The sequence below is a fragment of the Mugil cephalus genome, chromosome 17 (genome assembly GCF_022458985.1).
Source record: "Mugil cephalus isolate CIBA_MC_2020 chromosome 17, CIBA_Mcephalus_1.1, whole genome shotgun sequence".
NCBI lineage: Eukaryota > Metazoa > Chordata > Actinopteri > Mugiliformes > Mugilidae > Mugil > Mugil cephalus.
In genome coordinates, this window is record NC_061786.1 from 14,876,621 (window position 1) to 14,889,751 (window position 13,131).

Consider the following 13,131-nt stretch of genomic DNA (forward strand, 5'->3'; position numbering starts at 1 on the left):
AAATTGCAAGTATTATAATAGTTTAAATCCAAGAAAACTGATGACGAATTATTTAGATTTGCATTTTATAAGACATTTGTAGTGATAACGCAACCAGATATCTGTTACGGCCGTGCCAGATCATAGTGACTGCGTCCGAGTCCCGAACAAATTTGCTGTTAGATGAGAAAATATACGGCAGGACTGTCAACCCTGAGACAGGAACACTTGTGACCAATTAGTGCAGAGAGCACAAGAGGGAAGGAGCAACATCCCAGCTGGCTCCTGCTAAATAGACAGGCTGTCATCAAGACCGGGCCCTGAGACACTCAATGAATTCTCACATGTCCACTGTCTGTCTGTTGTTCGACCACACACACACACAAATTTGTATGGCTAGCTTAGTGAGGACATTCATTGATGGAACGCATTCCCTAGCCCCCAACTCTAACTCTCTCATATAAGTGCCTAACCCTTACCCAAATCCTAAGCAGAACCTAATCCCAACCTATACCCTAAAACCGAGTCTTAACCCTTTAACAGCCTTGTGAAGAAGTGTGACCAAAATGTCTTCACTTTGCACAAATGTCCTCACTCCTCACGCGATGATATGGTTCTCAGAAATATAGGTACACACACACAAACACGCACACACACATCGATAACTCAGAGCTGAGTGGCAGCACCGACACAGCTCCCTAACATCCTAACAGTAGCAGGGGGTCCAATCCTCCAGATACCCCCAACAAGCACTCAATTGTCCAAAAGGTCAAATTAAGAATTGTGAGCGGGCATGTGTGTGTGTTTGGTCACACATATGTGTGTGTGTGTATGTGTAAATTTGGGAGGGGTAGCCTAGGCCTTGCTGACCATATGTCCGCACTACAGGGAGACGATTAACGTCGGGGTGAGGGGCTGCAATCTGCCAAGCGTTTAAGAATGCCAATAATTTGTAAATACGGATGTGTTCCCTGGTTGCAGGGTTAAGTGCAGCCTCCGTCCCGGGACAGCCCCAGTGGGACGGCTACATGAGAACCTAAAGTCCAGCTCCGGGGCCGAAGTTCTCAGAAAACTAACACCTCCCTCTGCTTTTGTCCTCACCCCCCTCATTTCCCTCCCCGCATCTACATTCCAGGACTCGGAGAAAGTTTGAGAAGCTCTCCAGCGGAGTCCAGTCCGTCCGTGGCCCTGGTTCCTGTCCTGGACTTGCCTGACTCCCAGATCCTCCACCTATCCTGCTGGCTCAGTTTATAGAAACGGCCAGAGTCAACAACGCAACTCCGGCCGCCCACCGCACTGAAATCCACCAGGGATTTTTTTTTTTGAAGGAACAACTCTGACAGCCCGACACACCTAATGACTTACCGAATTGGACATCACTGAATGTGGAGAAGAAAAACTGCACGACCATTGTCTATTGTTTATTGCTGCTGATTGTTGAAAAGTAAAGCTGTGTGTGTCTCTAAGTGGTTTTGAGGATATGTTTATTCCACTTCATACCCCAGAACTTAAGCCAGTAATCCACTTTGTCCTCCGCTGGAGTCGTAGACTGCAGCAGCTGTTATTCTACCTCAGAGGCAAGTCTTGTGGAACCTCTATAACCTAAAGCTACATACCAAAAGACTTGAGACTACAGTCTACAAAAGGACAGCAGTGTCTCATTCCACGGGGTGATAAACTGTATCCCCAGATATCCCACTGTTTCTGGTGGAATTTCTCTTAGCACGCTAGCTAACACCCCTCATAAAGGCCTAGCACCACCGCTGACACCATCTGTTCAGTTGTAAACCTATAGATTTACTGTGTGACCGCTTTTTTGTGGCTGCGTGCAATGCGCTCGGATGAGGGGCGCGCGTTTTTTTCTCTCTCCGCCGCTCATGCTCCATGGGATCCAAGGTGTGTTATTATTGTGTAATAGGCAATCAGTGCCAAGCACCTGAAAAGATTAAGGCTCTTTATGTTCTCTATTGATTCTAAGGCAGCCTGGTTAATAGGAGAAGGACGCTACCACACACAGCTGCGGGGCAAGCGTGCGCTCCGTGAGTGTGTGTTGGCTGGTCGTCTGTGGACACAGTGCGGCGACGTGGGAAGAAAATAACACCATTAACCATTGCTCCTGGAACATTTCTTTTCTCAAAGATCATGAACTGTATTGATGATCTGAGTTGGAATGCATCTTCACTCCGGCTATTCTCTTCATCGCGCTTTGTGACGGCAGCGAGAGTGGAGTGGGCTATTGATCTTCGCCCGCCACAATGTTGTTTTGATTGTTGTTATCAAAAATTGAACAATGGAGGCGGCCGGTGGAGCCTGAAGATTTTTATTGGGCATCGAAAAAACACAAACAAGCAATTATTTATGAGTGCGCGCAAGCCGATGCCCCATAAATATACAGTGTGCGTTAATGTTCACCTGTTTGCTTTTAGAGGGTCGCATTGGGGGGAGATTGTGGATTTCTGAACGTGGCAGCTCTCAAATAAGAGATTTAGGTAATTTCAATGAAGTGTTTTTAGTATGTATATTTCAAGTTGACACACAAATATGTAACCAAATATGTTTAAATGATTCCAATAAATGCTGTTAAACATCAGAAATGTTTCCTTTGTCATTTTGAATGCGTCTAACCACGTTCCTTGTTTATCGGTTGTTCCAATTAAACGATGAAAATGAAGAACTGGCACATAAAAATATATTTCAGCCATCCACGAGAACTATATTTAACTTCATTATTAAAATCCAAGCTGTCCCTTTTTGAGTCATGAGCGTATGAGTTCTTGTTGATGGTGGGGCGACGGCAGCAGCAGCAGCAGCAGCAGAACAAGAAATTCAGTTGTAACAAAAACACAAAACTCAGCTTCTCAGTAAATACAGGGGAGGACTGGAAAGATTCTTGAATTGAGTCCTCTGCACGGCAAACCACTTGTCGATCACACGCTGAACATTGCATTCTGCCTTTGAGCGAAGCATGTTTTCATACAGACTCGAGCAAAGCCACAAGTATATCAACACAACCTCATCATAACCAATGTAATGGCCTATGGCAGACACATTTCTTTGTGTCCTCACCGCTGTGCTTCCTTACAAAATGAATAAAGACAGGGTGACATTTACTTTTCTCATGCGCTTTGTCAAATGTACACTTTTTCCTCTTTTTTTTTTTTTTTTTACGACGCTGACCTGCAACCACTCTGCAAACAAACTGGGCTGTTGTGGCTAATATTGTCCTTTGTGCGCAGTGTACCAGCCCGCGGCCCTTGTCATTGTGGCCTTGCACATGGACTTTAACTGTGTGTTTCTTCCTCCAGGCGAACCCGGCTGATGTGTGTGACTCTCTTTCCCCAGAGCAGTGGTCTACAGTAGGGGAGCCCAGCTCAGGAGCGGCCTCGCCGCATGAGACGCCTCCTCACATTGTGGTCTGCTTGCCTCGCTGACTGTGGTTTTGTTTGTTTTCATGTTTCGTCCCTTTTTTGTTTCATAATGTGTTGTTTTCTTCCCCTGACATATTGTAAAAAGCATGTCTTTATGGTCACAGCACTGGCTCATTGAAACTTTCTCTGTCTGTTGGACTGGCACGTCAACGTGGGTTATTGAGTGGTGTCTGCTGCCCTCTTGTGGTTAATATATGTGTGTATCTATATATATCTATATATCTATCTACATATATATATATATAAAACCAGCACAATTTAAACAGGCTTTCACTTCAATTTGGTCCAAACATATCCTGAGTGGAATCATTAGGAAATAAAGCCAAACATAATGAGGAATTCATTATTTTACATTTACCTCTTAAATTATTAAATCGTGAAAATATTAGCTTAAATGATCCACATTCAGTGTGAACAGGCGCTTCTTTAATATCGCACTTTTTTCAGTGCCCTCTATTAAATTAATAGAGGCTATATTTTCTTAATATGTCTTTTCATGATAGTATTATCAAGAAATCCAGCTTTAATTTTACATTATATGTAGGAGGGTCAAATTCTTACAGTAGATGTGATGGTTTGACATGCACATCTTTATCAGCTCTTGTGTCTGCAAAATGCAGAGACTTGTGTGTTGTTGCTCTGATATTTCCTACATGAACATGAAGAGTTTTGATCCATTATTGATGCTCCAGCTCGGCCAGATTTTAGTATTCTGACTCATCGTAGCAGAAACAGCTCTGGTGTAACTAACAGCATTTAAAATCCCTCCACTCTATTTAGGTGGGCCCATCAGTCATGGACCAAAATAACATAGCAAGCCTCTGACGCTGTAAGACAAGTTATGTACACCTGTATTCGACAATAAGACTATAACTTATGGTTATATTCATTCATCTGTTATGCTAATTTATCGACCCTCCGTTTGCTTGACATTTTTAACTAGATGTTTATTAAAATAGTAATCATATTTGTTTTAAGACTTCAGATTGTTTGTTTTATCAGACCAATCCCAAACTTTTTAAAGACCAGGCAGATGGATTGAAGCTACAAGACAAGCCACACAGACCAGTACTGTCTGACCAAATCTAGAATATATTAACAAAAACAGAGTCTTACAGAAGCTATCAGAAGGAAAATGCCCAGAAAAAGATTCTATCTCAGCTCTGTATTATTCTATGTGTATAACTTGTCTATGTTTTACGATGTATACTCTGCAATCTACATATTTATATGGGGTAAAAAGGAAATGTGGAGCTGTCCACTGGGACACATCATCTACTCTGACTCTGATTATATTATTACAGTGAATTAATACGAACTTGTGATGATGACTTAGTGAGAGGAAAAATCAGGATTATATCATTTCAAAGATATTAAGCAGTTAAAAAGTGCACATTGACATTTCTTATGAGAACGTGTATGTATTGACTTCATTCGTTTACATACTGACCTGCAGCCAGCGGAACGCAAACGTTGCACATGCGCGATATGGTAATATTTTTAGGGCATCCTTAGGCTGTACTTGAAGTTATGCTAAGTTATGCTTGCTGTTATGTAGTTTGGCCACTAGAGGGTGCGATAGATTGGTCTCCTGGTAGCTTCTGTAAGACTGTTCTCTTTAAGTCTCTAATAGCCCTGGTCTACAGTACACTTCGTACAGAGACAGGATCACTCATGAATACCATCCCATATTGAAGCTAGAAAGATTTCATAAAGCACACGTATGTGTACACACATACACACACATGCGCGCATACTATGTGTGTGTATGCATTTATAAGCACACGTGCATACCTGCTTCCTGCGTTTTACCCATGAAACTTTCCCATGCACAGCCACACTTTGAATTTTGGCCATTGGTATGTGATGCTAATTAAAAATAAACAGCCAAAAAGGCGAAGAGCGGGACAATAATCTGTTTGAGCGGGATCACATTTCATGGTTTATGGCACCTGTGGCATCTGTCCCACGGGGACCTGGCTGCAGACCTCCACTGTGGGGTCGCTTCCGGTGCAGGCCAGGTGCCTCTCACTATAGGTTTTATGAGTTGTTGGCTCATGAAATAAGAATTATTTTAAGAAAACAAGTGGTTTTAACTGACTGTTCCTGCAGGGGGCAGGGGGGAAGTAGGCTATTGGAAAGTAATTCTTCATATCATAATCATAAGTCATAAGCTCTATGATTTTCTCTTAATTTATATCGTAAGGCTATATGGATTGCATTTTTACAGGAAACATGATATTACTGATGGAATATATAACATACGATCTTTTATAGATAAATGTCCACATTAGGACAAGCATGCAACATAGATATAATGCCAAATATGATATATTACATTCAAGAAATTAATAGTTTTTATGTTACGTTGCTCAGAAATTAACGCATCTACAAGAAAAGAAATGAGCTTAGGTGCAGAGATTTTATGGCTAATTATTTAACGCACTATAAGATCGCTTTATAACTAATCAACGTATCTGCAAGAAAATTCCTTTTATTTTGGGAAATGAATTTCAGCAGAGGTGCACAGATTTTATTCTGAATTTTCCCCGAGCATTTCCTGTCCTGACAGTGGAGGTGGCCTGAGAGTGCAGCCTGCACTGGAGACGACCCCACAGTGGAGGTCTGCAGCCAGGTCCTCTCACTAATTTCTCATCTAATTTATTGTGCATAGGTCATCACACTTGGCTTGGTAGGAGGGGGACACTGCGTGAACACTCAGAGCAGTTGTGACAGGTATGGGACTCTGATTTTATCTTATTTAATTTATTTGTTTATTTTAATAGAATTTAATAGAATTAAACAGAATTGAATCTTTCACATGCCCTTTTGGCAATGCTCATGGCCTCTGTATAGTGATCATGGTTGCAGTTTTTACGTATAAATATGATGAGCTGTTTGCCGTGCTACGTGTACCAAATTTTCAATTTTTTTTCTCATAATTTTCTTTCTTTTATTTATTTTGTCATTGTCACACAATCCTGTCTACTGATAGGACAATTGCTGATGCCATAAGGTGGGCTTACTGGGCTAAGAGGGAAGGAAAAATCGTCTGCCAGCAGCCAGCCGAGGGCAGCCTACAGAATGAAATGTTTAAGAAACATTTCTAAATAAATGTCTTTAAATGCTGTCTATTGCTTTTTTGCTTGGTTGGTTCTCGTGGTAAACAAGTCATTACCATTTGTATAGTTACAAAGAGTTGTCATACAGTAAACTGGAGCCAGACAGAAACAGAATTTGGCATCTTGAAAGTGTCTGTCAAATGTCTTCTCATCTGTCCAGCGTCTCAATCCGTCAGTGTGGGTTTTCCCATGTGCTCAACTTCACCCGAGGACAACCACACCAAACAGTACCAGCTTTGTATCTGATGTTCCTAACTGCGGTCAGAGGGTGGCAGTGTTTCATAGTGTAAATTCTTATTATTATTATTTTTAAATGCAACCAAATTACATATTCATGGCATTTGCAGCAATATATATATATATATATATTTGTATTTTATCCCGTGAAATGCAGTTTATAGTGCAATTATGACAATTATACAATTATGACAGACTTAGCTTGACTGTGTCCCCGTCTAATTTTGGTAGTTTGTCCTTCCTTTTTTCCCTTCATGCCAGGAGGCATAATGGGCAGTACTTAAGTAAGTGAGTAAGTAAAAAATCAGATAGAAGAAAAGGTTGAGCGTTATTTGGATATGAATGTGTGGGAGATTTTAGCTCCATCATCTGGCTAAGTAGTGTATTTTCAATTAGTGCCTAACAAAGAGCAAAGTTCATATCTAATGAAGGTTCTTTGATAAATGTATATTTTCACCTTAGGTTATGTGAATTGAATTTGATGATGCTCCTCTTCTATAATATGTATAAAACTCTGGATATTGTGTCATCATGGAGGCACAAATCATGTACCAGGATTTCCACTGACAGTAGCAGTACATAGTACATTTGCATGTTTTTTCCTCTGTTTGCAAAATTCCTGATTCAGCCTTGTTTTGCTTCATTTCCTTGAGCTGTGAGCTGTTCTTTCAACCTATCTTTTGCTGCATAGTAGCCTTTTCTTTCTCCAGTGCAGATTCTCTGAGTGTTTTTGCTCAGAATATTATAAAACAGTGTCATCTGAACATTTCCGTCTCATCAGTGATGATGAGCTGGTTCAATGAAGTTGCTCTAGCACGTTGTCTGTGTTTGTGTCTGTCTTGCGTGGACCCATACACAGCCCTCTCAGTAATCTTTTTCAGCTGCTTATGTGGTGAGGAGTGTTTGGTAAGTTACTGTTTTCTTTTCTGATGCCTTTGGTTAGATAAATATTGATTAAATTACATTAGTTGTAAACCTAAAAATATATTATAGATATTTTTACTTAGTCTTTTATAAAATTGCAAAAACCCTGGATGAGGCCAGAACACTGACACCCATAGCTGTCAGTAGATTGTTTGAAAATGAAATGAATTGCTGACACATTTAGGTCTTCCTGCCACTCTTCTTTTACTTTAGATAGTGGTACATTTATTGTAAATTTGGAATATAATTTTACACCTTCAGCTATTAAAATATTTCTACACACGACTTGTGTTGTCGCCACAGACACGCAACCGGAACTAAAACTTGTCCTTGTGTCTGGGGGACAACTTTTGAGACGCACCCACTCAGGAAGTTAGTCGCATTCAGCGCGTTTTGGTTGTGTACATGCGTAGCCGACCATTCAAAGGCGGTTATACTTATGCTGAAGTAAAGATAAAGGTTCGTAAGCTCACTTTGTCACACATTTGGGTAACATCATGTTATAGTAACAACACGGTTATTGTCCAAAAATAATTAGTGTTTGTACTAAAGTGCTGCTGTTTAGCTAGCTAATCACCTCTTTGTGAAAGCTAACGTAAAGTGTTACGTTAAAGTCGCCAAAGACGTGTAGCCCAACATTACGGTTTATCTGGTAGATTGAGTTACATTTAAATGTATTTATCATTGATTTCACCTACCGAATTTACCAACTTTGTTAGCAGTGTGCATATTATTTTACTGAGGTACGTCGTGTTTCTCAAGTCCGACATTCAGTGTGATCAGCCGCATTCAGAGATGTTATTTTGGTGGATCTGAACTTCTGTGTTAAAAAAAATAAGTAAATCATTTCTGTGCCTATTTTCCTCATAGTCACCTTTGCGAAATGGCCTCTACGGAGAAAGAAACTCCTTCTAAAAAGGTTGCTGCGCCGTCTGTGTCCCAGATAAATGCGGAATATGTCACACAGGTAAGATCTGCACTTCATATGTGATCCAGCTCTGTGTGTTTAATGTTTTCCATCCTATTTTTATACTAGAGGCAGAACAATTTCTTACCTAAAGTCATGTTTACCTGCTTGAACATACTGTACATCGATCAGACATAATATTATGACCAGGACAAGTGAATAACATTGGCCAACTTGTGACAATTCAGTGTTCTGCTTCCCAACTTTTGGGCCTGGCATGTTATTTAGACGTGTACTACCCACCTACACCAGACCTTGCACCCCCACCCAATAGCAATAGCACTCCTTGATGGCAGCTCCCATCAAGTGAGAGTCAAATAGAATAAAAAAATATTGCACCAAACTTCACATAGGTAAGAGCCTGAAGTGATTGGAGTAACTAACACTCAGTGGGAGGAGTTATAAAGACAGCACCAAATTCACTAGATCCCAAACTGATCAAGTATCAGTGCAATGCACTGGAACAAGCCTGACCCACAGATCCCCTCAACCCATAGGACCCAAAGACCCCCCCACTAACAACATTCTGTTGCCAGACAAGGAGACCTAGACAATATTAAGAAAGTGGTCATAATGATATGCCTGATCAGTGTATGTCATACTGATGAGTCCATAAAGTTTCATGCTCACTTGCCTGCTCGCTTCTTTTCTGTATTGCTGCCTTGTCCTAGTTTCACCTGCTGGTGATCTAAGTAACTTTGTTTTCGTTGCTTCTCTTTCTTTTTGGAATCACATGTGTTTTTTAATGTTTAGCCTGTATGTAATATGCGTTCTGTATGGCTAGGTGTGGAACTCTGTGCAAGCTTGTAAATGCATCGTTCCCACTTTGCACAGATTGGAATATAATTTGTGCTAAACCAACAAACAAAAAAGCGTTCATTCCCTTACTCCTTGTTTAGATGCTTACTTTGTCCTTTGCGTTTAGTACCCTTGTTTCTTTGTTACTTTACTTTCTTGCGCTGCTTCGTTGCTTACTTCCCTGATCGCTTGCTCTCTACTCTTGAATGCTCAATAGACAGTTTGCTCCCTTGCGTGCTCCCCTGCACCTTTCCTTGCCCCAAGGAGACAAGTGTGCACCGGCAAAGTATCATAGTGCGTTTCATTTGTACTCAGAAGTTGGAATTTCCAAGTTGGAATTTTCAACTCGATCACCCCAGTACAATTCTCTCTGCTCCCAGGTTGCGTTACAAAGATGGCCGCCCTATGTGTAAACAGTAATTTGTAGCTCTCGTTATATTCCATTTATTAGCACTTGTGATTAGTTTTTGTTGCATTAAATCAGTTGTACAGACAGTATTTTTTGACATACATATGCTGAAATGCTGTTTCAGTGTAATTTAAGTTCTTCGTGTGTTATATGGGAACAACAAGTCCATGTCATGCTAACAATCGCTTAAAGCAATAGCCTGGTAAAACCAAAACAGTGCAAAACATCGTGAATTTTTTTTTTATAAATTTCTGCCTCGTGTGGTCTGGTAGATTTCTTTTTTTTTTTTTTATTTAATTCCACTCTGCACTCAAAAAATGTAAATATTGAAGACAGCAAGTGTCCACCAAATTATATTCAGACAGGGCAAGCGCTTTCATGGATTTCCATTTCATTTTCTGACTTCTGTAACTGGAATGCCAATAACTCAGGTGTGTTATTCCCAGTGCCGAATTCCACCCTCTGAGGGAAATGGAACGCACCATGAGATGTTTACTTCCAAGTGTGCACTTCCAAGGGAACAAAGGGACAAGTGTGCACTTTCAGTATGTTTATACATACTCAGAACTTCTGACGCTCTCCTTATTTCCCTCCACAGTTGGCAAACAAATACTGGGCTCCCCATGCAAAGAACAAACTACCCTTTGACCCTAAGGTGAGGTTAACATATTGCTTCTTCTTAATGGTGTCGGAGTATACTTCTTGTCATATTTACAGTATTTTATTTACTTAATGCAAAGTATATTTTAATCGTTTTCATTAATATGGTAAAAATGTTTGATGTTTGTCTTGATGTCCAATTATTTATATATTCTTTCCTTTAGGTCATGGAAGATATTTATGAGAAAGAAATTCTCATGTCCAAGTAAGTCGATTATTTTGCTTGCACATGTCTTGAATTTGTTGAATACCTTTTCCTCGTATTTATTTTTCTATTGTGTTCTTTTGTACATTTTCTAGGTTTGCCATTAGAAAAATTATGCTGCTTGAATTCAGGTGAGACATTTCCCTTTCTCCATTGTATTTATTAAACAGCCAGCAAACATATAAAACTTTGTGGATAGAAATGAATTCCCCATTTTAATCTTTATTTTGTTTTCCTGTTTTAGCCAATACCTTGAAAACTACCTGTGGGTGAACTATACTCCTGAGGTGTCCAGCAAGGCTTTTCTCATGTCCATTTGCTGCATTGTCAATGAGAAGTTCAGAGAAAATGTTCCAGCATGGGAGGTAAAAAAACAAAACAAAACTAATATCTTGTACATGTTTAGATCAGGTGTCATTGCTTGAAGACCATATTTATACTAAATTGCAAGAGCACATATTTTTTAAATATAGAAGTATTAGTAGAATATATAGAAGTATTTATAGAAGTTAATTGATGTTTTTTAAATGTTTTTTTTTTTCCTTTCTTCATGGTCCATATCAGGTATTCAAGAAGGAGCCCAGCCACTTCCCATTCTTCTTCAAATGTGTGAGGGAAGCTGTGCTGGCAGGCGAGGAGGCTGGTCTCACTCTGAAGGAGCAAACCGTGCTCCTGGTTTTCCTGGACCACTGCTTCAATAGTCTGGTGAGTACCACAAAAGTAATACACAATGCCTTGACTTACCCGCTAGATGGATAAATCATTATTTATGCCAGTAACAAGACATTTTTCATAGTATTTAGGTTTAACTCAAGAAATATAACTTATACAGAAAAATCATGTTACAGAGATTTATTATAAAGAAGCGTAAATTGCTAGAATTTGCAAAAGTAATTGGATAACATAATAACTAATCTTATATCATAAAGAAATTTGCATGGAAATTTGAATTAGAATCAGGAGCAACTTCTTACCCAATGAAAGGAAACAATAGTTATTGGTTGTGTCCACTAGGTGGCAATAGCAGACAAGGCAGTTCATCTTTGGCTAGTTCCCTTTCTATCATCAACAGCTGCATTAAACCACAGGGAAGCACTGCAGATGTCTCACTTTAAAATCTGCTGTGATAGCCTGCTGCCCCTTGATTGTATCCCATAAAAGCCTCTAAATATTTTAGTTGCTGGCTTTTATTAGGGGCTGAAGTGTAATAACAATCTGTCATGCACGGTGCATTTTGACAACTCCCACTTTCTTCTTTTCTTTCCCCGTCCGTCTCTTGGTGTGCATCCCTCCCAGGAGGTGGATTTGATCAGAGAGCAGGTGCAGCAACTCATCTCTCTGCCCATGTGGATGTGCCTCATACCAGTAAGATGTCAAACTATTGCCCTAATTAAGTTTCTTTGGTGGTTATTTACACACCAAGTACAGGCTCCTTGCTGTGACACTGATCCTAAGTAAAAGTGACTCTTTGCTGATTTGTTTCTGTTGCGTCTGCAGTCCCGACTCCAGCACGAGCTGAAGAAAGTTCCAAAGCTGCAGAAGTTCTGGAATCTAATCAAGAAGAAATTTGATAAGATGGATGCTGACGCAGCTGAGCAGTAATAACATTTTCTTTGCTTGTGTGTTTGGAAGATCTGTACAGACAAAAAAATGATGTTTCTAGGCTCGTTCTGATTTGCTTTATTTTTTTGTCATCCTCAGGGCAACTAAAGAGAGGACCTTCCTCTCAGCTCTCATTAAAAAGTTTCTCGGGGTTCTCGAGTCAATTCCACCTTCAGGTAAAAAGGACATTTATTTCCCTTGGGAATGTGTACCGCAGTAGAACAGGGAATTCCCTCAGCAAAAAGAGAGATCATTATGTCTTGGTCGTATTTTTTATTAGGAAAAAAAATCTATACTTTTAGAAAGAACATCTCTGGTGATGATCATTATTTCCAAATAGTTTGTAAAAATTAATGATCCCAGGTGGGATTTAAGGCCCAAATCATGTCTTTCATGTGTGCGCACTTCCTCTCCCAGCAGGATGAATGTGCTAAGCCTTTACCTCGAGCTTGCACGGTGTCAGACAACAGATATCGCCCATATGAAACACAGCATCCCCCTTTTACATCACTATTTCGGTTGCGCTGCCCTCCTTTCCTTCTGCGTCGTGCAGCTGCCGAAGGAGCGTGTAGTCCAGCTGCCGTAACAGCCACCGGCGCCGACTCCTGTGCTGTAATGCAGGCCGACACACAGGCCCCCCACCTGAATGCTAAAAACAGAATGTGTGTATTTGTGTGTTTAGATAGAATTCAAACCTGACAGATTGGATTACAATCTAAAGCCCAGCGGGATCCACATCACTCCAATGCCTGCCGCATGCCTCAACTTTAAGTGTGCATGCGCGCACACACGCAGGCATG

At 40.4% G+C, this 13,131-nt stretch overlaps 2 protein-coding genes across 5 annotated transcripts in view; both read left to right on the forward strand.

Moving 5' to 3' along the window:
* The window catches only part of dph6 (diphthamine biosynthesis 6), a 55,987-nt gene extending 53,418 nt beyond the window's left edge, over positions 1-2,569 (forward strand). The window contains exon 15 of the mRNA XM_047611206.1: positions 1,115-2,569. Within this exon, the coding sequence (XP_047467162.1) occupies positions 1,115-1,233 (119 nt within the window). The 3' untranslated portion in view covers positions 1,234-2,569. The remainder of the gene's footprint in view (positions 1-1,114) is intronic.
* Positions 2,570-8,019: 5,450 nt separating this feature from the next.
* The window catches only part of aqr (aquarius intron-binding spliceosomal factor), a 50,468-nt gene continuing 45,356 nt past the window's right edge, over positions 8,020-13,131 (forward strand). For all 4 annotated transcript variants that reach the window (XM_047610949.1, XM_047610948.1, XM_047610950.1 and 1 more), the window contains exons 1-10: positions 8,020-8,149; positions 8,561-8,657; positions 10,463-10,519; positions 10,689-10,729; positions 10,825-10,860; positions 10,974-11,094; positions 11,294-11,434; positions 12,026-12,094; positions 12,227-12,327; positions 12,431-12,507. In XM_047610949.1, the coding sequence (XP_047466905.1) occupies positions 8,574-8,657; positions 10,463-10,519; positions 10,689-10,729; positions 10,825-10,860; positions 10,974-11,094; positions 11,294-11,434; positions 12,026-12,094; positions 12,227-12,327; positions 12,431-12,507 (727 nt within the window). In that variant the 5' untranslated portion in view covers positions 8,020-8,149; positions 8,561-8,573. The remainder of the gene's footprint in view (positions 8,150-8,560; positions 8,658-10,462; positions 10,520-10,688; positions 10,730-10,824; positions 10,861-10,973; positions 11,095-11,293; positions 11,435-12,025; positions 12,095-12,226; positions 12,328-12,430; positions 12,508-13,131) is intronic.